The following is a 26,608-nucleotide window of genomic DNA, read 5'->3' on the forward strand; positions in this document are numbered from 1 at the left end:
GTTAGAAAATAAGAAAGAAAATTATAGGACCAGGCCAGGAGATTCAAAGTCTAGTTAACGAGATTTCTGAGAGAAAGAGAAAGAGAAAGAAGAAAGAAATAACTAACACAAAATAAACAGAAAGAAGAAAATCATCAAAGAAACAATTATGGAGAAATTTTCAGTTAAACAGAAAAACATAAATATCTAAATTGAAAGTGCCCATTATATGTGAAAATAGATACAAACCAAGGTACATTATTGTGAATTTAGAGAATATTGAGGGGAAGAGAAGTGAAAACAGGTCACATAAAGGATTAGGAATTAGAATGGTTTGATGCTTTTCAACTGGAAGCCAGAAAACTCTGGAACAGTATTCCCAACAATTGAGGGAAAAGTATTTCCAACCTGGAATTCTGTACCTAGTCAAACTATTAATTGTGCCAAAAGAAAATCTCTCAAATAGAGGTTTCAAAATTTCACATTCTGTGCATAAAACTTTTCGAGGATGTGCTCCACCAGAATGTGAACGTAAAGCAAGAAAGAATAATCTGGGTACTCTAGGAAATAGATACAACACTCATGAGAGGTAAAGGACAACCCCAGGATAAGGGAACAAGTCAGAGGTCTCATGAGGAATTTCACAAGGGGGGAAAAATACCTTGAAATTAACAAAATACCTAAAATTTTTTAAAAATATTGAGAGAATTATACAACTGGGAGAGCATTTAAGGTTAAATTAGTGTTAAATATGTACACAAGGCAAATGGAAAACAGGAGTTATAAACTCCAGGAAAGAAAGGAGTCTGTGCAAAAAAGGGAAAGTAATCATGACATACTGTATAGCTCAGCTGTGCTAACATTTGCCTAGTTATAAAAATGAAAACTCTAAAAAATTGATCTAATTAAAATTATGATATGACTTCATGGGGGGAGAGAGAAAGGATGCATGTGTGATGTGGAGGCTGGTGGAGGGTTGGGTTTCAGTGCTAAGGACAAGTGAGAGCTTTGTCTTCTTGAATGGAATTCAGTAGAAAATGTTTAAAATAAGAGCTAGTAACATTAGCTTTTTTTTTAATATAGAAGGTAAATATTTTTTTAATCAGCTTAAAGAAAGCAAGTGCCTCTGGGGAGTGGGAAATAGGGGGCAGGAGACAGCAAGTGCTGTTTTTATAATCAGACTTATAGAATGATTTGACTCTTCAAACAAAGTACATGTACAAGGACTGACAATTATGAACTTGGTGCAATGATGTTGCTGACCTTTTTTGATATCAAAGGGATTATTCATTATGAACTTGTACCAACTGGACAGTTAACCAAGTTTACTATTTGGAAGTGCTGAAAAGGCTGCATGAAAAAGTTAGAAGACCTGAGCTTTTTGCCAACAGTTCATGGCTCTTGTGTCATGACAATGTACTAGCTCACTGGACACTGTCTGTGAGGGAGTGTTTAGCCAGTAAACAAATAACTTCATTGGAACACCCTCCCTACTCACCTGGTCTGGCCCACAGTGACTTATTTCTTTACCTGAAGATAAGGGAAATATTGAAAGGAAGACATTTTCATGACATTCAGGACATCAAGGGTAATAGGACAACAGCTCTGATGGTCATTCCAGAAAAAGAGTTCGAAAATTGTTTTGAGGGGTGGACTAGGCGCTGGCATCAGTGCATAGCTTCCCAAGGGGAGTACTTTGAAGGTGACCGTAATGATATTAAGCAATGAGGTATGGAGTACTTTTTTTAGGATGAGTTCGCGAACTTAATTGTCAGACCTCGTATAACTCAAAAATAAAAACTATGTTTAAAACTTCCACAAAGATTGGGGAAGGTGGGCTATCACTTTGTGAGGGGTGTAAATGTCTAACTATTACATTGTTTTGTATACCTGAAACTAATTAAAAAAAAAAAAAAAAAAAAACTTCCACAAAGAAATAATTAAAAGTTGCTAATTAGTTAAGTAGCCATATCTTATAAACGTGTTAATATTTTTATTAGGTTCTTATTGTCTGCTATTACTCTTTCTCATAAGCTCACACTCCCCAAATATAATCACATACAACGACCTATCCATTTTTCCAGCAATTTCTGCCCACTATACCCCTCTGCCCATTCCTTCCTTCAGATAGCCATCTCTCCTCTATAGTATTACCAGGAACTTTACCTGGCCCCCTGCCTCTTGTGCCTCTTTTCCTCCCTCCCACTGATTACCCGTGCCAGCCTCAATCTTTCTGAAACACAGATCTGACCACATTACTTACCATTGTCCTTCCGTGAATGCTGGCAAACACAGAGTAAAATCGAAACTCCATTCCCTACATGTAAGCAAGACCTGCGTCGACTTTTCTCCCTCCGTGTCTCCATTTCTCTTTAGCACGCCCGCCCCGGGGGCCACTTAGTGTCCTGCCTCATGGACTTCCTTCCACGGGCTGCTGGCTGACACACTCACTGACCCCACAGGCTTCCTTTCTTGGAGTTGTCACAGCTGTGTGTGCCGCTGTTACCCATTCTGTTCTGTATTGCAGTTAGTTTTATGCTTCTCTTCCATTGGAAGATGAAGAGAATGTTGAGAATGTGTCTTATTTTCTTGTCATGTGCTTAGGACTTAACTCACTGTGTGGAACAAAATAATTATTTAATAAATGTTCATTAGATGAGTGAATACACAAAGTCTAACAAAACAAAAGGGATATTGCCAGGACTTCTCAAATATTTTCTGTATTTCAACCATTTCTACTGACGGATCTGTATTTCTGAGTGTGACATTAAAAATCACTAAGCACAATGAAATAAAATGTGCCTATATATTTGTGTTCAAATTAACTAACAAGTAAATAACCTGACCTATGTGTGGTTTTCCTTCATTTGGATTAAAAACAGAGGCAAAAACTATGAATCAGGCTTACTGTTTCTTTCCTAAATCTTTATACACGCTAAGTTTTTCAGACTTAATTTCCATTACATTTTACAGATGTGGAAATAGAGCTCGGGCCTCGATTTTGAGCACATGCCTACAATTATTACATTAATAATAGTAACTTGCCTTAAAACACTTAAACATCGTTTTTTTTTGTTGTGTTTTGTTTTTTTGCTGTATCATCTCATTTATTCCATTAATGAGTAATAAGATAGAGATGGTGGAGAAAACGCAAGCCTGTACAGTGAACTGATGTGCTTCAAATGTCACAGCCAATCCCAGTGTTGCCTGCAGCTAACATGCTGTCATGCCGACTTTTCTAGCAGTGCCTGCTTTCTCCACTGCTCGCCACCAGCAGTTCTACACTTGACGTTTGCTTACTTACTGCCTTTCATTTGGCAGCACTGTGTGTTTAAAGGTGTACATTCTTGAGTAAAGATCTCTTACGTTGTTTGATCTCTGATTAAAATAAATTCTGTTAATTTTTATTACACTTGAAAAGCAGTAAGAATAGTAATTGTAAAAGTCTTTTTCTAGGCCGAGTGGGCTACTCTGAATCTGAGATTGTTCTCTTTCTAAAACTTTAAAAGTCTCATGCTATCCTGCACAAAAGCTGCTCGAGAAACAAGAACTGCCCTGTTGTTTGCAGAAGAACGTGTGTCTGTCTGAGGTGTCCAAGGTGCTATGTCTGTGAGTGATGGTGCTCCGAGAGGCCCTTGTCTTGGTGGCAACCACCGATGAAAGCCCAGACGGACAAAACCTTATGAGGGTCTTAAACACTGGATGAAATCACTTTGTGTGGAGAAGGATATGACCCTGTTTTATACTTGGCTTTCTCCAAAACGGCAAAGGATAAAAGTTTTGTTGTTTTTATTTATGATTTACTCTCTAACCCCACCTGATTTTCTGCTCCTTTTGAAATCCATTTTCTATGTTGCCATTTTACAACTGGGAAAGGTAAGTAGTAAGGGTTTTTAAATGGTTGAAGATGCTGCCTATAGTAATTATGTATTTTTTCCTGCAAGTAGTAGGCCCACGACAAATTTTTTTTTCAGAGTATGTTGCATTTATTGAATGCTTTCTACACGCCAGGTTACCTTGCAGAGCACTTACATACACACTGGCTTTGTTTTCAGGGGAGACTTACAGTAAATAGTGTTAAAGCCTAAATTTAAGCATTTTTTTTCTTTTTTTGGTTCATTATTTTTGTTTTATATTTACCATGAATATTTGTTTCCTGTAACATTTTATAGCCAAATACAAGAATGTATGCCTATTGCTAAATATTTACTATATCTGGCCTTCCACGCCAAGGGCTGTGTGGTTTGGGCAAATGACGACTTTTCCAAGTATCATTTTTGTCATCTGTAAAACCGGGGTAATAATTGTACCCTTATAATAAGATTGCCATCGAAACTAAATGAGATAATGCAGGTAAACTTCTTGGCACAGGGATTAGTCTCAAAGCTTTCAATAATTCCTTGTCATTCGCGATAGTAGCAGTAATAACTTCTTGTTGTCATACATCTCCCCTTCTGTGGTTTAATTTTCTTCAGGGTAAGGACTGTGTTTTGTTCATCTCTGCATCCTCTCCTGACATACCCGTAAAGCCAGTCATGGATTAGGTACCCAAACATAATTATTGGATTGAATGAGGTAGGCAGATAATTTTTTAAATCAGTAAGTTGTTTTCCAAATGACTGAACTTAAGCTCAGAGAGTTTACATTTAACAGGTTTTGAGCGGCTACTATAAACCAATCACATAGATTATATCATTTAATCTTCAGGCAACTTTTTATGAAATACTCAAATCGTGTCCCAGAATTCAAACCCACATCTTTGAATCCCAAGCCCAGAACCATTTCCACAAAACGGGCACTCTTACAAAATATGCAAGAATTCTTCCTAGGCAGTTACTAATTTTGAATCATTATAGCATTTGGGAGAATAACTTTCTGAGTTACAAAATGAGTTGATAATCTAAGTTTTATTTGTTTGTTAAATCTCAAAGAAGACTGTACATGAAAACATTATACTATTCTCAGTATCCTAGCTTTTTGAATTCTAGAGAAAAAAGAACAGGTAACTGAATGTGAATATGACAAAATGAACAAATAAGAAAAGAAGAGTCTGAACAGATATAGAAAGGGTACGATAAGTGAGTGCTTTACAAATGAAAGCAGATGTATGAAATTACAAGCTGTCAGATCAGCAACGGAAATGAAGATGATAAAGTGGTTCCTTACATAGATTATAATTATTCATTTTGCCTATCCTGTCTCCTTTCCCCACAGTGTTCATGGGCAGAGGGAGGGGTGGGAAACGATAGCAAGAAATAGTGTTTCCAACAGAAGTAGGAGAAACAAATCTAAGAATCAATGATATTTCTGATCACAAACAATTATTTTGTGATTTGTGCTATTTCTGTTGAATCGTAGTTGTTTTCCTATGGAATTTTTTTCAACTACTCTGATTAATAAAAAGGATTTGGTTGCCGCCACAGGAAGTTGTAACTGTAAAGTTTCTTCACAATCAGTGCTGTGGAGGCAGTCAGAGCGGCTTACAAAACAAGCATCGTTAATGGGCCCGACTGTGACAGTGGTGGCAGATGGATTGCCAAGAAATGAAGTAGTTTACATAGACCTGCCTGAAAAGATGTGTTTAATAATTGTGCCCATAATTAGGTAGATTTGAAAAAAAAAAAAATGTCAGTCTAAGGCACACAGTTAGGCTTATCTATGAAGATTTTGACATTTTTCTTCCAAGAAATACTGCATGGATATTTCCCCGAAATTTCTTGTTACCTTTAGAAAAACAAATAATTGGAAGAAATTACATTTTCTTTAATTTTGAGTTATGTAATGTATATACAAAAGAATATATGAAACATGTAAGTTACGAAGCACTAATCAGGATAAATATCATTTTATGAAAGTTTTAAACTATTTCTCTCCCATTTATAAGATTTTTGTTCTAATTTCTAAGCAGCAAAACTTGATACATTTAAGCACAGCCATATAAATGGCAGTAAATACGCATGCTTCTAAGAGTTTATTGATATTGCAAAGGCACACACATATCTGTACCTGAGGCTCTTCTTCCAACACCCCCCGAGGATACGTGCTAGTATATTAGATTGCAGTTAACACTACCGTGTGTTGCTTCAAAGGCTATTTGGTAAAGATCACTTCTCCCTAATTCCTTTTATCAAATCAATTGTTATTGGCTTGCTTTCTTTGAATCTAAGTTATTTTTTTTACTCTCAGTAATGCAAACATCTTAAGAAATACTGCTTCTGATTTTTTTTTTTCCTCTTATTTAGTGATCTCTAGTAACTACCAGACCTGTCTTGGCCTTCTGATGCATTACCCTCTAATTGGGGATATACACTCACTGATCCTTAAGGCTCTGTTCCTTCGAGATCCAAAGGTAAGCTTTCCAAATAGGATATGCACAATTTTAAGTTGGGTGAAACATTGGTATGACTCCCAAGAATTCCTAATGTGGAATTTGTCTAATGGCAGATGAATTGCCTAATGAAAGAATCTGCCTAGAGTCGTAGGCCAAAACTCATTGGCTAGCAACTCAGCAGGCAAATTAAGTGGACATCGCCATGAGAAACTGAAACACACATCTCTGGTCCCTAGAAGCTTATTCTGCCCCCCCTGCCTTCATCATAATGCAAGGCAGTGGATGAGCAACTGCTTCTCCTTATAACCAAACTTCATTGATCCCCTCACAGGGGCCAGTTTATCCACGTAGAGCCTCAGGGGCCATGTGAAGACCAAGACATTAGAGCTATAAAAAAAGACCAGTTCTATAACAGTTTATGATACATTGAAATACTAAATAATTTCATAGTATGAGTAGGTATTTCTTATTTTGTGGGTGAAGTGTAACCTCATAAAATAAAGATTTAAACAGACTATAATGCTGATTTCTGTACTTGAACTTAAAGCAAGTCACCAAAATTTTCTTTACACTTTAGAGATAAAGTGTGCTCTTTTACAACTAACGTTATATTTCTTGAAAATAAGAACATTTAATGATCTAAAAAAGACTGAATTCTTGATGCGTTTGAGCCAAACAAAAATATTGGATGAAATATAAGAGAGAACGCTTCAAACACAAGTACGAGAATGCCAGGCATTGGGTGGTAATCCCAGCCTTTGGCTCTTTGGCAGAGACCCAACAGTCACATTGGCAGTTGTCGAACTGTCTTTGAGTCAGTCTGTCTGTGGATTCAATTGCCAAAGCTCTGGCCAATCAAGTTGGGACTCCATGATCAATGTAAATTGTGATTCTAAAGGATTTGTGCCCTTTCCTCAGTTGTTGATGTCAACATTTGAGTATATTCTCTATTTATTCTTTGGTTGCTTTAAAATAATTTATTTCCTTGAATCTGTATCCATTTTCTGTAGAAATATACAATTTTATATCATTTCTCTTACACAAATTTTAAGTATCAGAAATCCATTGTTTTTCTGACACTTAAGGTATCATGTTTTTTACTCTGGTAAGGTTTAGGAGTCTGACTATGAGAATCAAAAGTCCCATATTTATTTATTGATTTGTGTGTGTGTGTGTATACTCATACAATATATATGTGTATATATATGCATATGTATACATATATACATATATATGTATATATATGTACATATATATGTATAAATTGTGTAAGTATGTATTTTTAACAAAAAATAACAAGATTATGAAATATCTATAAAAGAAATAAAGAATGAGTTTGCTGGTCATTGAGTTTTGGTTTACAAACTTAAGGTAAATTCTATCAGCTCAGTATTAGGAATTGTTAGAGTCATACAGAGTGGGGGGAAAAATTGCTAAAATAACTATTTGAATTTTCTATTTGTGTGATTTGTTTGGTTTAATTGAAGGGAGAAATGAATATATTATCTAAACCTATCGATCTTGGTAATTTTTCCCTAGCTAATTATGTTTGATCTTATGTGAATCATTCACTCTTCTGTATACTGCAGAATTCTCTATACTAAATCTTTCAATGTTATTAGTGGAATCTGTGATTTTTAATAGAGTACATTTTATCTCAGTAATGTTGTATACATAATATATGAGTATAATGACGCCAATTCTATAAGCATTAAAAAATATGTTCTGGAAGGTTTAAGAGCAAAAAGTAATAGCATTAAATACATTTTTTTTAAAAAGGTATTCCCACTTTTACTTTCAGGATCTTAACAAGTAAAAACATGATTAATACAGTGGTCTAAAATGTAGAACCTTAAACTGATATTTCTGAGACATAAGAAATTGGGCAGGAAGAAGGAGTCGTTTAAAATGCTCACAAAAACATGTTTAACTTGCTCGTGAGAGCAAGTTCATGGAATGATGATACCTATAGGGAAATTAAAGAAAGCTGTATAATATGAAGGGGCTTTCAGATGGCTAACCCCACAGGTGATAGTTTAGGTTAAGTATATATAATGACTGACCCATTGGCATCATTTAGTAAAGGTCAAATGATACCTAAGGTCACTTGGCTCGTGTACTGATTGTAGGTCTGTCACAGTATAGTGTCCTGCAAGGAGCCTGAGTGAGGAAATGAGACACTGGGTCAAATCCTGACTCCACTACCAACCATCCTTGTGATTCAGGAAACTCATGCTTGCTGAGTCTTGTCTTTTCTTTGTGGTTGAAATTGTCTCTAATAACCAGCCCAATGAGAGTATCCTATGTCCATAAAGAACTGACTTCTAATGATCTATCAAGGTTTAGTCTGATGCTACAAAGATACAAATGGGGAAAAAAAAAAAAGCAAATTTATATTCGTATTCGTACATGTTACAGAAATCTACAAGTGATTTCAGAGTTTTCGGTGGAGTTAGTGTCTATTATAAAGTCATAAACAAGGCCATTTACTTTGAGGGGGGAAAAAAGAGAAAGATGATGCTAGTTCCCCACACATATCCTCTAAAATTCCAGACATCAGAGCACTTTAAATGTTTTCTATTATTAGCAACAATGAAATACTTAAAATACTTGAATCATTCCTCGTTCAAGTAGATCAGCGTAAACATATAAGCATACAACTCTTTATGAAATAAACTAGTAGAAAAATGACCTTTGAGATATGAAAGTACATTTTCCCATATCCTAGTTTCACATGACAGCAGTGTTGAGTGCTGCTGACAGACTCAATAAAATAAAAATAAACAAGGAACTCTGAGTTTGGGGGTTCATTGTCAACCTTCAGAAAAGCACTTTGTCCTGTTACTATCCCTAAATCCCAGTGGAATTGCTGAGTTGGCAATTGACTCTGTAAGTAGAGCTTGAGACACTGAGCTTTAATTGTTTTATATCAGTTGTGATGTAGGCTTTACTGTGAAAAGATTTCTCATTTGAACAGACTGAAATGATGGGCTTGTTAAGTGTAATAATAGGATCATATTCCTTCACAGTTTCCAAGCACTTTGATGTACTTAATTTGGCCCTCACAACAAGCTATGAGGTAGGCAGAGCAGGTTATCTTTCCTCTTTGTTTTTCAGTGCAGAGAGGTTAAGTTTATGTGGCTCTCCCAAGGCCCAAAAGCTTGTAAGCTGTCAAGCTAGCTAGCTTATCCCCTCCTGAGACTCCCGTCATCCATTCCACCTTTTCCAGGAAGCCATTCCCAGTCTCAGCTAGGACCTGTTTCCCCTTTTGAATTCCCACAGCACCCTTGTATTTTAGTTACTTACTTATTGATTTTGTCAATTATTTTTCCTTATGATTCTGATCATTTTTTGCATTTAGCTTTGTGTCCTCCTACAGTCGTTGGTATTGAGAAAATAATGGTAGAATTGAATTCTCACTCAAACGCTAAGCCTCTTCCAATATACCCTACTGACTTTAATCTAGGTGGATCTCATTCACCTAGCATATTTCTGGAACCCATATCCACATTCCACAGAAGCTGTATCCCATTATGTATTTGTCAGCTGCTGTTTTTATCAAGATGTTGTATTAACCCTACAACTTGAACTTAAAGAGCATCTAGTTCCTAATTTACTGTTAGAATTCTTTGAAAACTTGTTAACACCTTCAAGTATTATGGAACAAGGAAGACATAACAAAGAATGTAGTTAACATACTTGACTTAGATGGTCAGACTCTCAGAACTGCAAAGAACCCAGAGAGTCTAATCCAGCTCCTCCTTCTATGGATGAACACACTGAGGATCAAGGTGAAGTTTAGAGACTTATTCAAGGTCACACATCTTGAAAATGGCAGAGTCAGTGAGTGAACCCAGGTTGTCCAACCATATTTCTCACCCAAATTTTTCTATTTGTATTAGACATTTATTTGCATCTGTAATAAATAAAACTTCCATGCATATAAGTGGCGAACTATTTGAAAAATTTTTTAATTGATGCTGTATGTAGAGACTGGATCATCCTATATTATGTTCACCGTAAATATGGTTTCTATACTTAGCTCTTCAGACCACAATCCTAATTCTCATTTTCTTGTCTTTATCATATTAGAACCACTGAGCAGATTTCCAAAAACAATCCACTAAATGAAGTAGAGGGATAGAAGGAGGACAGTCTGAAAAATATGAAGTGATTAAAAAACATTGTTCTAACTAGTTGTTCAAATTCAAAAAAAAATTTTAAAACCCAATTAGAAACAAAAGTCATAGAAAATGTGAACATATTGTGTTCCTTAAATAACCAGATGTTCTCTCCTTCCTGAAGGCAGTAAGGGCTAGGAATAAAAGGTTTGAAACTATTGTTTTAAGTTAACTGTGAATTTTGCAAATCTGTTTTTACCCTTTAGCAAATAAAATTCTAATACGGAAACATAAGCAAAGTAATTTTCATTTTTTGGTGCTCTCTTATTTGTGTTATGTGTTGAAGTGTTAACCTTATCACAAAGACTTATTACAAATGAAATACAGTACATGGATTAACATTTTAGATTATGCAGTAAGAATTTGACAGCTGCCATTTGTTTTGAAGACTAGAATATTCCCCAAAAAAATTTCTGGTAAGTTTGCAAGCAGTCCTTTTAACAGTGACTGTTACTGGTTATGGCACAAAATGGCTACAAATAAGACGATTTAATTTCATAGTCATTCTTATATACCGAAACACACTACAAAAATAGTATTTGCAATGTTCTTATGCTTGGCTAATTCTGATTTGACTTTTGTTTGGAGTTATATTAAAGCTTGCCTTTTTAAATTATAAAAAGTCTGAATATTCAGATTTCAGATTTTATGCAGGTTAATAGATTTTTACACTTTTCATTCCAAAAAACCCACTATACATGCAACGTTTTTAAAAAGTCAACTGGCTTTGGTAAAATGTCACATATCAGAATTGAAAAGTAGTGAATAGATTCAAGCCTGCTACTACCAGTCAGGTGGCAGTGTTAGAAAAAGCTCCATTCCAGTAATGCCATTGTAATTTTTTCTTCTTTGAGCAGTAAACCTAAAAACCATACATACTGACTCTTTAAGGAGGATACACAGCATCCATTTATTTACTTTTCATGATGTTCCCATCAGAAGTTCTGTTCAGATTTTCCTGTATGTTTATAATCTGATTTTCTGTTATAGAAAGAATGTGTCACTTTTGTCTTCTTCATCCCTTTTTTTTTTTTTTTTTTTTTTTTTTATTGGTGAAGGGGAACAGGACTTTATTGAGGAACAGTGTGTACTTCCAGGCCTTTTTTCCAAGTCAAGTTGTTGTCCTTTCAATCTTAGTTGTGGAGGGTGCCGTTCAGCTTCAAGTTGTTGTCCTTTCAGTCTTAGTTGTGGAGGGTACAGCTCAGCTCCAGGTCCAGTTGCCGTTTTCTAGTTGCAGGCAACTGGACCTGCACCATCCCTTGTGTCATCCCTTGCGTCATGGGTTGTACCATCCCTTGCGTCAGTCGAACTGGCAACCTTGTGGTTGAGAGGACGTGCTCCAACCAACTGAGCCATCTGGGAGCTCAGCGGCAGCTCAGCTCAAGGTGCCGTGTTCAATCTTAGTTGCAGGGGGCGGAGCCCACCATCCCTTGCAGGACCTGAGGAATTGAACTGGCAACCTTGTGGTTGAGAGCCCACTGGCCCATGTGCGAATCGAATCGGCAGCCTTCGGAGTTAGGAGCACGGAGCTCTAACCGCCTGAGCCACCGGGCCGGCCCTTCTTCATCCTTTTTTTCCCTAAAAAGCTGGAACACTTCTCTGAAAACAGCCATTCTTGAGAATCATTTGTTTTTATGCTTTCTCTGTTAGTGACCCAAAAAAGGTGTTTGTTTTTCTTTGTATCTGAACTCCATGACTGTATGTCATTCTCTTTTTATCATTCATTACAGTCAACTAGATATTTATTGTACTTAACGTTTTGTTATTAGTGACTAATTAGGCATGTTTTCACATGCAATATATATAGACTATTTGACACAGACTAGCATTGAAAACCTTAAGTTGTACTTCTGAAGTTAAGTGGTGGCTATCCAAAATCTGTAAAGGAGTAATCTAAAAATCTTTATTAAACTAATCTTTGAAATTTGTTATTTATGTGTTCAGACATTTCATAAAGTAGAATAATGTGTTTCTCAATAGTCGTTAAGGTTTCCTAGGGTGCTTAAATAATTATAAGTTTATTTTACAACAGTATTTCGAGTTTATTAATTTATTTAACAAATCTTTGTTGGATATCAGGCACTGTTTAAATACTGATGATACAATGGTGAACAACAAAAAGATATGGCCCTTAAAATAAGAAACAAGTAAACAAGAAACTACTCAGTTTGTCATGTGTCATAAGGATACAAATAGGGTATCATCATTAAAATAAGAGGAGGAAGAATCTGCGCTGGGTGAAGACCTCATTTACGTAGGTTGACCAAAAGGACCTCTTTGAGGGGGTACCATTTCAGGTGAGAACAAATGGAGGAAAGGGAGCCAGCCAGGCAAAGACTTAGGAGAAGAGAGGAGAGCAGCAAACACACAGACTGTGAGGCAGGAAAGAGCTTAGACTGTTCATGGAACTGAAAGAAGACCAGTAGGACTGAAGCCAGGAAGTGAGGAAACCTGCCTGAGATGAGATGGATGAGCCAAGAAAGGCTTGTGATTACTTTGCTCTCCCTGTATAATCTTACATGATGGTATAAAGTAAAATTGCTTTTAAGGTCACGTTTGGAAACTCCAGAAAGATTGCAGGATTCATGGTGATCCTGCCTTATGACTAAGACATCCTGTTGTTATAAACCACTCTCGTTCTCACCCACAAGTTTCAAGAACTCTTCTTAAATGAGCTCCTCACTTGGTAAAGCACACTCACTTATTCAGACCTCTAGGCTGTCACATGGGTCTGGCCAGTAGTTTCCTGTTTAATTTAAGAAGACTGTGGCCAGGACTCTGAACTCTCAGTAATGCACATGTTACTTTTATCTTTTAAAAGTAATCTTGGCTGCCTTCTGTTTATCACCGAGCTCAGTCGGTTTTGCTTTCGTTTATGTCAGCATCATGCTACACTATGTAGTAACAAGGAAACCAGACCAGTTTTTCTCTCCTACCAAAATGAGAACTCTGCTCGGTCAGGGACTAGGTCTCCCACAGCACTCACCCAGTGTCAGCCACCTGAGGAAAACTCAGAATCCAGGTTGGTTCTACTTTCGTCACAGTCTGCTCTGTATATTGGGCAAATCACTCTTTTTCTTGAACTGCAGAATGAAGAAACTGAACCACATAATCCTAGTGGACCCTTTCTGGATCTATTTTAGCAAGATTCAATTCAATTCAACAAATACATTTTTCTGACTGCCTACTGTGTGCTGAGCATGAGAGTTGGCCCATGTGATTACATGTAAACGTTGGAAGGTACAATGAGTGAGGGTATTGAGAAAGAACAGCTAATTTGGACTCGAATAATCAGAAAGTCTAGTTGGAAGAGGCATTGGCTTGGAAGACTTCTCCTAGATGGTATTATTGCATCTTAAGAAAACAGTACAAGCAGAGCTCCTGAGGATTACTGAGGCGGGGGGCCAGGGGAGATCTGGTAGTTCTCTATTCAGTCACTTGCTGACCGCTGAGGGACTGAAAGAATGACAGCCTCCCTCTCAATACCAGACACTAAATTTTAAAAGTGTATCAAATGTGTAGGGAGTCTTTATTTGATAGTATGCTATTTGTCATTAATTTATATAGTGTTCTAATTCGTGTTATCATTCAACACAAATAAATGTTTTGTGTTGAAGTGAAAGTCAATGTATTAAGCATTTTGTTCCAATGATTTTTACTAGATTTATTGGCTATGAATAGTTGCTTGCAGTACCAATATTTGCTCAAAATAATCATGTCTTTGTTTAGACCTTTAAAGTCACTCTTGGGAAGGTTTGTCACTTTTACTTTGGGTGACTGAAGAGAGCTAAAGAAACTCTGTGGCAAAGAGTGCTCTTCACGTGTTAGAGGAAAGGGTTTCTTTACTGAAGTGCAACCATTTACAGTGATGATTTTTTTTCCTCAAGTAACTAAAGAGGAGGCTAGAATCCATGGTTAATTCTATTCTGATTAACAATAAACAAACAAAAAAAATCTATAAAATAATCCTCTGCTTTTTATTTGATAGCTTAGATGTAAGGGAAACCTAGGTTTATTTAGGGGAAAATATTTATTGTAAATAGATTACTTAAGCTTGTAAAGCTATTAATCCTGTGTGTGTGTTTAGAAAGGTACCGTGAGGCCCCACATGGAAAAGTCTTAAGGTATTACAGCACATTACGGCGAAATGTTTGTGATATGTCCCTGAGGTCTGGAAATGAAGTGACAGGTCCGCTCCACCGCTGTTTTACCCGCAAAGAAATCATTCAACATTTTGCTGCCTTAGATTCAGGTTCATTAATTGTTGTTGTTGTTGTTGTTGTTGTTGTTATTGTTTTAAGGAATAGGTGGCTAGTAAGGACTTAATTAGCCTATTATCTCTGAAAGTCATTTCTAGCTCTAAGTGCTGTGAGAACCTAGCTAATCACTTATTTTCCTGATTATAAATAAAGTAGCTTGTTCAAAAATAAAAGACACTTCTTTGAGTTGTTTCTGTGGTGGTGTTAGTGTTAAAATTTAAAGAAATTGAAAGTTATAAATCACAAATTATGACAACTCACAAAAGAGAAAAAAGTGTAATTCTTTTTAGCATAAATAATAAATATTTTAATTGCCCCTTAAGTATATATTAGCTCAGTAAACATAATATTGCTAATTAAAAATATTAAATATATTGATTTTTATAGGCATTAGTTCAAGTCTACACTGTATAACCTTAATTAATTTTGTTTTATTTAAATACTTTAGACAGGAAGTTATATCTGTTCTAAAAAAAAAAAAAAAAGCAAAAACAGAACAAAACCACAAAATATTTTATCGTGGAGAGTTTTTCAGTACACTTCAGCCAATTCAGCATGGTAAGCTTCCACTTTTATGCTTACCACACTGGGAAGTGTAAGTTAGGTTTCCACACTGGGACAGTGGCTGGACCACTCAGATGAACCTAGAGATGCTGCCACATATGCGAGGCGGCCTGGAGCTCCTCCAGGCAGAGGCCGCTTTGGCTCTGACTCTGTGAAGGGGCTTTTGCTCTAGCATTTGCTGTACAAGGACCTCATATGCTATGAGTGAACATTTTGCAAACGTCTTCATTTGGTTTGTCTTCGGTAGTTCTTTCTTTACTTCGTTGATTTTCCTGATTTCAAAGAGGAACAATATAGTTCCATTTCTCTACATTGTTTCTTTCGCCAAAATGCTATTTTTATTCATTCAATCAAAACGTACTGAGTTCCTACCTTATATCAATAGCATCTAAGATTTCTCGGAAGTCTTAGTTGAAACCTGTGAAGGAGAATGAACAGGATTCCTGGCAAGTGAAAAGAACATCCACCTAGCCGATTCCCTCACCTCCTTTAAATCTTCACTTAGATCCAGTCTTTCCCTTGAGATCAACGCCAATCACCTGCAGACTGCCCCGGCCCCACTTCCCACTGCCTCCGTACTCTTGATCTCCTTACCCTGTTCTCCGTTTGTTCTTTTTCTTCATAGCAATTATCACCTTCTATCATAGCAGATAATTTACTTACTTCTACGTTATGTTTTATTTTCTGTCTTACCCTGACAATGTATCAATTCCATAAAGGCTATGCTTTATATTATATTACCCAAGTACCTGCAATAATGAATGAATAGTGACTAATTACCCCAACCAAACCCTCAAGTTCTCTGCCAGAGGAGAAATTATGCTGTTTGTTGCATTTTAGTTCAACAAGTGTTTATTGCCTCCTGTGCCAGGTACTAGGGATGTAATGAATTAGGGAGACACCGTTCCCTCTTCACAAAGCTTGCAGTTTAATGCAGTAGATCTAAACAGTGGTGTGCCAGAGGTGCACCTGAGGGAGCTTGTTATAAATACAGACTTCCAGACATGCTTATGTAAGTAGTTCTGCTATAGGATCCAGAAATCCGTACTTGTAACTATTCTAAAACTGGTGGGTCGTGGATGACACTTTAAGAAACACACTAGATTGAGAGAAAAAGGTACTACACAAACTGAAAGGCAAAACACTTCACAAGAGAAGCCTGCCTCTCACCCGGTGGTTTCCAGAATGGAATGTGTGCATCCACAGTGACTACACAAAGTTAATCCCCTGGAGTACAGGAAGAAAATAATGAAACTTCTGTTTCTACTTTTTTTCTCCCAACAACAAAGAAAGACTGAGCATTATCTTTTAATGCACACATTAACACAGGTGCCTTCACTTGGCCCATGTGTCAGCCAGTCACGCATCACCTGTGAGATCTCCTGAGGGAAGAGGAGACGTCCCTGTGCATTGGCAGTGGCCCTCTCCCTCCTCCCGTTGCTTCTACCACCATGTGCCTTATTGCCATTTCCATATGCCCAGTTAAGTGGATTTATGGGCTATATTATCTTAATGCCATACCAAAGAGCTGTCGGGGACTGTGGTGAACACCTTTATGTAGTGGGTTCACTACATACCTTCTAATGTACTTAAAAGAGTTGCCAAATATCAATTCTTTTTGAAAAATAATATACTTCAAATTTGCTTACCTCTCTTGTGATGACAAGTAGCTGTCAATAATATGGTACCATACAAACATTTTTGAAAAAACTAAGCACTTAATTTGTCTCTTCAAGGTAATGGTAACGTTTTAATACTGAGAGAAAAATAAGAGCTTTTTGAAAGGAAATCATGCTATGGAAAGAACATTTTTAAATTGAATATTTGGAAATGTTTCATCCATTTGTGATGTTCTTGCCAAAGACAGTTTCAGTATATCACTTATTTAAAACCCTCACAGTACACTAAAAAAAAATTATGGAAACAGAATTTTCTAACTTGGTTACTAATCTTCCAAATGAAGAGATAAAATCAGGTTTGAATCCATTTTTTAAAAATACAGAAATGTAACATCTTCCAACTAAATTTTAACAATTGTATGATGGTTAATTTTATGTGTCAACTTGACTGGGCTAAGGGATGCCCAGATAGCTGGTGAAACCTTATTTCTGAGTGTGCTGTGAGGTCGTTTCCATAAGCGTTAGTGTCGGAATCAGTAGACTGGGGAAAGATCTTCCCGCCCCGATGTGGGTGGGCATCCTCCAGTCCCTCGAGGGCCTGAAGAGAACAAAAAGGCAGAGGCAGGATGAGCTCTCTTCTCGAGCTGGGACGTTCATCTCCTCCTGCCCTCGGAGAGCTGAGCTCCCAGTTCTTGAGCCTCCTGATTCCAGGACATGTACCAGTATGTTGTCTCAGTCCTGCCTCAACCTGCCTTCTCATTTACCCACCCTCTACCCCCACCAATTCTCAGGCCTTGGAACTGGACTGAATTATACCCCTGGCTTTCCTGGTTCTCCAGCTTTCACGTGGCATATATTAGTATATCTCAACCTCCATAAACAAATGAGCCAATTTTCATAATAAAATATGTATAATATTTTATAAATATATATATACTATCTCATAAAAATACATATTTATATATAAAATCTTCATATCCTTTTCTCTGGAGAACCCCGACTAATACAAGCTGATTAACGTTAAGGAAGACAGAAATTTTATTAGCCAGATTTTAACAAAAACCTTGGCGTAATGGATGGATTGCAAAATGAATACCATACTTTAGCACGGGCCGCCAGTGTTGGCCTTCCTCCATTCAGACCTACGTCTCTGTGAGGTAGCTTTTCCTGAAGTGTTATTTACAAAAACCTACCATCACAAAGCATTTAACCAAGAGTTTCACACAGTAAAGAAGCATATTCAATCACATTACTACTGTTACACATATTTTTAGGTAGAGCAAAAAGTACCATTATAAGTAAATTATTAAAATTAATGTAAGTATAGCTTATTTCATCTCCATCTCATTTAAAAGTTTTATTGTGCATATATTTTCTAAAGTACATAATAGATTAGTACAAGTGGTATATGCACATGATTTGTAAATATGTAAATATACATATATCAAGGGTGCAAGTTCCCTGATTTTAACTAGCAAAGGAATAATCAAAGTTGAAGGATCCGTGCTCTAAACCAGTGGCTCCTGAAAACTAATTGAGTTGATTCTAATGCTTAGCCAGGATGAGAGTGTTGAGGCTGGCTCCCGGCACACACAAAATCCTGGAGTCCCTCCAGACACAACCATTAGCAGGAACACATTGGGAAGACACAGGCTTACCCTTATCCTTACACATAAAGGAGTTCTCCTGAACTCCTCTACTTAAGCTGATGCTTTAATACCTGGACCATTGAATATTCTGGCCCATTGAATTTTACCAACAATTATATCCATTCTACACCAGTCCTCTTGCTGTGTTCTTATAACTTGGACTCATCATGCACTTTTTCTAGATGGCACTGACGATGAAACAGGAAGTCATTTGAAACATTCTGTTATAGGAATATTATGCATTTTGTCATTTCTCTTGAGGTGGTTGAGACTCTGGAGATCATGTAATAATACCCTCATTTCCTCCTGAGGCCTGATGAGGGTGAGGTGAAATACGCAAAGTCATCCAGAATTCAGTTGCATAGCCAAGACCAGGCTTCTGCTCCCAGTTTGGAGCCATCTGTCATCCTCCTTCTCCTTGGCCTTGCTCCCCTTGCAGCCTCCTAGTGCACAACTTCTTCACTCTTCCCACACTCATATTCCCCCATTGCCTGAGTGGCCAAGGGAAAATGAAGATGAGCTCTTTGGTCTTGGGCAGTAAGCACAAAACCATGCATTTCAACTCGATTACCCTTCCAAGGACAGTTGTTTACTTCTGATTTCTCATTAATTCATGGGCGGAATATTGAGCTCACAAGTGAGTCTTTTCAGCAGGGAGGAGCATTCCTGGGAGAGTTTTTACAGCAAGGCCTGTGGGAAGCGTGCATCATTTTCCGTCACATTCTACTAGCTGAAACTCAGTCCTGTGGCTACACCTAACCACACGAGACTTTGGAGATTGTAGTGGTGCTATCTCTGTATATGCTCAGGAAGAAGAGTAAGCAGGTTTGCTCTGCAGCCAGTGGCTCTCTTTAAGAAATGCTTCTGGTTCCTTTGCCTCTTGGGCTCACAGGAAGGACTCTCTCTAAGGCACCAGCTAAATTCACAGTGAAAACTTGTGACCTTAAATCACACAACCTGAGAAATCTTATTTTGTCAGCGCTCTCAGAACAATCAAGCCATCTCTCAGAGAGAATCTCAGAACTGAGCTCAAAAGGCTTTTGTGTAAGGTCAGTATGTTCCTTTCTCAATCTGCAGTGAGCCCCAGAACAGCTAAAAGACTGATAGCCTCATGCCCCCATGACCATCCCATTTGCTTCCTGGTGGCAGGCCACGTCATTATCAGATCACTTGTAGGGAAGGGAAAAAAACAAAACAAAAACAAGTTACTGAGGTACATATGACTAGCAAACTATAGAATTATGTGGAAAATGCAGCCAGGATCACAGAGCTCCATGGGGCGCCTGATGTCAGATGAATGCAGAGGGAAGGCATATTTAGTGAAACAAGGATATGCAAGCCTAGCGTACCGCCTGCACAGTGAGAATGGGCTCCCTGTGCTCCTAGAGAGTGCACAGTCCGTTCACCACTGACGGGCTCTCTCCCACTGGCTCTGCCCATACGTGCCTCTCTGACCCTACTTTTCACTGTTTCCTTGGCAGGCCCCTTTTGACTGACATCTTCTTGCTTTTGGTATATATTAAACATTTAAGGGATATAGTCAGATCTTGCTAACCTGGGAACCACCTGGTCCCTTGAGGAAGGCTTTGCATACGTCTGCTCAGAGGCACTTGGTGTTCATTTTACAGTTTGACTCTCCTTTCAGAGTCAAACTAAAATTCTGACTGCACCTCAGAATCACTCCCAGTCATTAACAAACTTGATTTCTGAAAAGGAAAATTGGAAATAATTGTCCCCTCATCCACTGTGTTAGGGATACTGACACTTGGACATCTTTTTTATGCATGATTGCCTCAGTAAATCTGAGTTCGGCTTCAGGTTTTTCTCCACTCAGTGCCGTTCTTAGTTGTTTTTTTGTGGTTTTCTGGGGTTTTTTGTGTGTGTGTGTTTTTGACAGCCCCTTCAAGTTTATCCTCTATAGTGTTTACTGAAAAAGAACTGAAGAGACACGAATTGATGAAGTTGAGAGATACAAGATGTTTCACAAAAATGTCAGCACTAAGTCTGACCATCATCATGTTATAAGTTGGGGTTGTTAGTGAATTGATTTTTTTCTGGCCTTTTCTTGAAGTTCCTATTGCGGTACAAGTACCTTATTCATCACTTCTCTCTTTCTGTAACAACAGCATAAAAATAGAGCGTATTTCAAATTATTCCACTTAAACGTTGTATGGTGCTTACATGGTTTGAGCTGTCTTTGGGGAACAGCACCAACTAGAAAAATTTGAAGAAGGCAGAAAAATGACAGGAATAGTTGGAATTGTTTTCATAAACCCAGGAAAAGATAAACTCTTTACCCTCATCCTTCCAGCCAGTGTCTGGAGAAATCCCACCAGGTTTTCTCTATAAAGATTCTAATTGAATATCTATTATATATTCCACTTACGAAAGGACCCACTGACGAGAATGTCAGCTATTAATTTGAGATCAACTACTTAATTTCCTTAATTGATAACATCTTAGTTAAGCTCTCTTGAACTTCCTTTCACTTGAGTTCTAGAGACTAACCAACTACATAAAAAAGTGTTTGAAATAGCACTGAACAAAAACTAAAATTTCAGAATATATTTAGAACTTATTCAAAAGAAATTGACTTCTGATTAAACAAGTGAGAAGAGACTCTATTATCACAGTGATAATACAGTTTGGTGCCCTAAAGGATTTCATTGGAGGATTTAAGGTGTCCATGTATGTGTATTTTTATTAAAATTATTGCCATTTTCTACCAACATCCCTTTTGTTGTAGGGAAGCAAATAATGGACTATAGGTAGTACGTATGAGCATTCTGTTTCCTCTTCTTTTCTCTTGTTTCCTTCCATTCCTCCTCCTTTCCTCCCTTTTTTTTTTTTAAATAAGATTTAATTATGAGATTTTTGAAAACAGAAAAAATAGAAGATAACTTCAAGGAACATTTAGGATAATATCAACAAGGTTTGATGACTATGGATAATGAACAATTAGTTGTGTTTCCCAGGTATCTACCTATCGATTGCGTTGGTGGGAAAATGGATAGATGAGCAAGTTTGCAAGAGTGGCTAAGTATAAGGAGGTTGGATAATGAGTTGATTTTGAGTAGGTTGTGGGATGTCCAGGTGGAGACGTCCAGAAGGAAACTGGGGATGTGTATGTAAAGCTCAAAGGAGAGATCTGAACCAGAGATACAGATAGAGAGATCTCGGAATGTGGATATTAATTGTAGTTGAGGGAATGTAAGCGATCTCCAGGAATGAAAGGAATGATGTGTTAGGAGATGCGAAGAGAGCTGGAAGTGGAATCATAGAACATAACAATAGGGGCAAGAGGAAGGAGCATGTGGAGAAGACTCAGAATGTGGGAAAACCACGAGAAGATTGAATTTATAATTGCCTAAGGGTAGATAATCCCAAGAACGTGGAAATGGTCAGTGACAAATGTTGTAGAGAGATCAACTGAAACTGAAAATAAATAACCGTGTTGAAAGTTGCTGATGTATTTAGGGTGCACAATGAAGGGGAAATAAAAGTGTCAGACTGAAACTGACGTGACAAAAATAAGCAAAGACAACCGAAAAGACTGTAGATGACTGAGAAATAAAAAAGAAGGAAGAAATGGAGATAGTGTGGAATCTAGGGCTGAAAATAAATGAGCAACATAGTGCTGTTTGTAACAGGGAAAACTATTCAAATACATACATATAATGTAGCATTTCCCAACCAGATCCTCACTAAAGTACTATATCCAACTTTTCATTCTTAATATTGAGATGTGAAAAACTATAAAATATTATTTGAAGACATGCAAACTGATTATTTAAAAGAAACACAGGTAAAACTAAAAAAAAAAAAAAAAAAATGTATCAAGGCTGCATACCTGGAACTGAGATTATTAGCCCAAAAAGGAAACTAAGAATTAATGAACAATGTTCTTCATACTTTCATGAGCTCTTATATAAATGAGAGCAGCCACTGACTGGTACATGTAGCCAGAAGTTTGAAGATAAAAATAGATTGAGTTTCTGGCTGTACCCTTACTGTCTCCATGACTTTGGCCGAACTTCTAACCATTCTGAACATGTTTCTTTACCTATAAAATGGTGGTGAGTGTGTTGTGAAAATTCTGTGAGTATGAAATAGTGTTTGTGAAGGGCTTGGGAAGGTCTAGCACCCAATAAACGATAGTGGATGCTATATTTTCTCTAAGAGAGAGAAGCAAGACTAAGTGAGCTGGACTCCATTGTGGCATATTTAAGCTGTGGGTTTTTTTCTTTAAATTTAGTGTTTAATTGATACACAAATATACAAGATGATTCCTAAATCTCTTAATTTTCCAAGTTTCCATTTACACAGAAAACTTCCTAAATAATTTATTATTTGTTGATTTTTTAAAAAGCTGTCTATTGCTTTTTATGTAATTGTATATATAGATAAAGTTTGAAGCTTCTAGATATCATTAATCATTAAATAGTACAGTCTAGAAAAAGAAATCACATTTGAATAGCTGATGAGAGCTCTAAGAAGGACAAAATTGCGTGTTCCTTCTTTCCTCACTGTGCTGCACTGCTTCTCTTCATAACCTTCCCCCACAACATAAATATACTTAATACCTACTCTTCCTTCAAGTTGCCACTCTATTGTCACTTCCTCTGGGAAGTCCTCCCTGATGTCCTTAATGAAATGAGATCCCTCTATTACGCACTTCACAGCACCACGTACCTCCTTTCCTAAGCATTCAGCACAAACTCAGTCTTACACTGATGTGTATTCTTTGCTCATCGCATCCTCTAGTGTGAGCTCCCTGAGAGTAGGGTCATGACTGTTGTGCCATCGTTGTACCACTGGTACCCAGCACAGGGCCTGACACATAGGTAATACTCAGACGGAGGATTCATGGATGAATGGAGACAGAAGGGCAATTCTTTACATATTATCTTCACCTCAGCTCTGTGTTCTCTTCTCTTTACTTGGATGGCTCTTTCTGCCCCTTTCCAACTGTCAACTTCACAACCTTCCTTTCCATCCAGGTTAAATAGCACTTCTTGGTTTTAAAAGAGGATCTAGCTTCTCATAGTTTCCTAGTAAAACTCCTATGAACACCCAGACAGACAAAACTAATATCACACCACAAAATAAAGCAAAATAAGATCAGTCTACTGCCTGTTAGAAGTTCAACTCAATTAAGAAACGTTAATTATATCTCCTGCGTTTCACTTTCTAAAGCAAGGTGCCATCCACATCTACTCAGCCAGCTGCTCTTTTATGAGACAACCCATCGAGCAGGGGTCGTCCGATGGTGATGGCCAGCCCTTGTGCACTCTGCTTACCGATTTCCCCCGTTAGAATAGGCTGCTTTTGTGACTCCTCACTGGACTTCTTTCCATTTTTGTTACCTGAATTCTCATCGTGATAGTACATAATTCTGTTCATTCAGAAAAACTCTGAAAACAGTATGAGGTCACGCTTATTGCCAGTTGGCCTTTTTGGAGCTTCTTCTGAAATGGGCGTGATGGCAGCACCTGTGGCCCAGGCCCATCTCTTACCGAGGAAAGGACCTGTGTGGGCGTTTACGAAGTGTCTTCTCCGAGCCTTCCATTACAGCTACATACCTGCCGGTCAGATGATTCTTTTCACCCTACCTCTCTGCAGCTGTTTTTTTTTAAAAGCCCAGAGTCTGGCAGTTCTGTTCACCTAGTTCATAGACAGTCCTTAAGCACATACCATGTGCCAGGCGTTCTGCTAAAGACAGAAGATGCAAGCAGTGATCTGCACAGGGGTCGGCCCCCAGTGAACTTCCACTCTCTGTGGAAGACAGACATGTACACAGCTTATAATGCAAGGCAAGATGAAATAAATGCAGAATTAACTTGAAATTAGCATGCTGTCAGAATGGAGGAGGTAGTAGAGTAACTAGAAGTTCCCAAAAAGCTTCATGCAGGAGGTAGTATGTGAGCTAAGAATGAGAAGCGTTGCACTGAGCAGAGAGTCATGATTATGCTCTGAGGGAACAGCTTACCTAAAGACTGGAGACATGTCCATAGAGAGTTATGAATGAAATGTGAGGTGTACATAGGGAGTGATATGCGAAGTATTTTAGGGCCCAGATCATGGAGCTCCTTGAATAGCTAAGAAATTGCAAATTTACTTGATTGGCAATGGAGACCTAATTCAGAATGGAGATGGGGAAGTAAAAATATTACGCTTAAATTTTTGGAAGGTGCTTATGATGGCATTATGTGTATGGATTAGAGGGGAATGAGATTAGAGACCTGCAATGGTCAAGGCAAAGTTAAGACCAGTCTGAACTGCAGTGAGGCCCAGGGTCAAGCAGCAGTGTGAGCTTGTCACAGGAATCACAGAGGAGAGAGAATGAAAGAACTTTCTCAGCCCTAGGTTTTTCATGTCCTGTCCTGGGTCTAGGATTCTATCTAAGATGCAGTCTGAAATGTTGGTACCGTGTTTCCCCAAAAATAAGACCCAGCTGGACCATCAGCTCTAATGCGTCTTTTGGAGTAAAAATTAATATAAGACCTGGTCTTATTTTACTATAATATCCCAGGTATAATATATTGTAATATAATGTAATATAAATAATACCAGGTCTTATATTAATTTTTGCTCCAAAAGACGCATTAGAGTTGATTATGTGGCTAGGTCTTATTTTCGGGGAAACACTGTGCCAGAAATGGAGATTTAGGAGTTTTTATGCAGAGAGGTAATAGTGGAGGGATTAATATAGAAAGAATTGGACAAGAAGGATTGAAACCAAGGTTATATTTAGAAGATCACAGAGAGGTACCACCATAGCTGTGAGAGTCCCTTCATCTGTGGTGTTTTTATATGTGTTAGTTTGTCACAAAATCCTGCAGTTGGTGCGAATTAAAACTTCTAGGTGACTTTCAAAGTTTAGCCTTATGGCATCTGAACTCCTAGATTGTCAAAGGCCTATGTGGAAAGAGCCAGTTCTATAAGAGGTCAAAAAGGTTGACTAAACAAAGTAAGCATAACAATATAACAGAGTTTTGATAAAAGAGTTACAAGTGCATCCAGAATTGTGAAGTATTTTGTATACCTACATAACGTATATAATGAGCATAAAAACCAAGCTGAGAAGGATATAAAATACTTTTTAATCTTGTATTTTAGGTAGCGTTTAAGAGTTAAATTTTATTTTTAATTTAGTGCATAGAAATATAGAGAGGAAATCAGAAATGGTCCCTGCCCAAAAGCCCCTTGTGGAGATAACTTTCACTGATGGGCAGATGGAAGTGGAATAATAAGACATATGATAAGGAAATTACAACAGTATAAAAAGTACAAAGTAAGAAAAACAAAAGTCTCTATCCAGTCTCCTTTCACCTGCATCAGTCCTTTTCTCCTCCCAGGAGAAAACAAAAGAAAACAAAACAAAAAAGTGTGCATTTACCAGCACATGTGATATTTCTTGTTTTTAAGAGCTTAAGATATAATTTGCATACAATAAAAATTCACTCATTAAAGCATACAATTCAGCGGTTCTTACTACAGAGATGTACAACCATCAACATAATCTAATGTTAAAACATGGTTACCGTCCCAGAAAGAACCCTTATGCTCATTAGCAGTCATACTCTACTTTTCTCCCCTTCACCTAAAACTCTCCCCATCCCAACCACTAATCTAATTTCTTTATATATAGATTTGCCTTTCCTGGATATATTTTGTGTAAATGGGATCATACAGCATGTGTTTTTTTGGTGACTGGCTTCTTTAATTTAGCATAATGTTTTTGAGGTCCATCTACATATCAATACTTCGTTGATTTTTATTGCCAAATAATATTCCATTATGGATATACCACATTTTGTTTATCCATTCGTCAGTTTTTTAGACTTTTGGGTTGTTTCTACTTTGTAGTTATTATGAATAATGCTGCTATGAACATTTCCTGTGCAAATTTTTGTGTGGACATATGTTTTTATTTCTCCTGGATGCATACCTAGCAGTGGAATTACTTGGTCATGTGGTAACCCTACACTCAACATTTTGAGGAACTGCCAAACTGTTCTGCAAA

General features: G+C 37.5%; 1 protein-coding gene across 3 annotated transcripts in view; it reads left to right on the forward strand.

Moving 5' to 3' along the window:
* The window catches only part of TBC1D5 (TBC1 domain family member 5), a 489,595-nt gene that overhangs the window by 370,797 nt on the left and 92,190 nt on the right, over positions 1 to 26,608 (forward strand). For all 3 annotated transcript variants that reach the window (XM_019726007.2, XM_074312796.1, XM_074312797.1), the window contains one exon: positions 6,222 to 6,328. In XM_019726007.2, the coding sequence (XP_019581566.2) occupies positions 6,222 to 6,328 (107 nt within the window). The remainder of the gene's footprint in view (positions 1 to 6,221; positions 6,329 to 26,608) is intronic.

This window comes from Rhinolophus sinicus, linkage group LG10 (assembly GCF_036562045.2).
Source record: "Rhinolophus sinicus isolate RSC01 linkage group LG10, ASM3656204v1, whole genome shotgun sequence".
NCBI classification, from domain to species: Eukaryota; Metazoa; Chordata; class Mammalia; order Chiroptera; family Rhinolophidae; genus Rhinolophus; species Rhinolophus sinicus.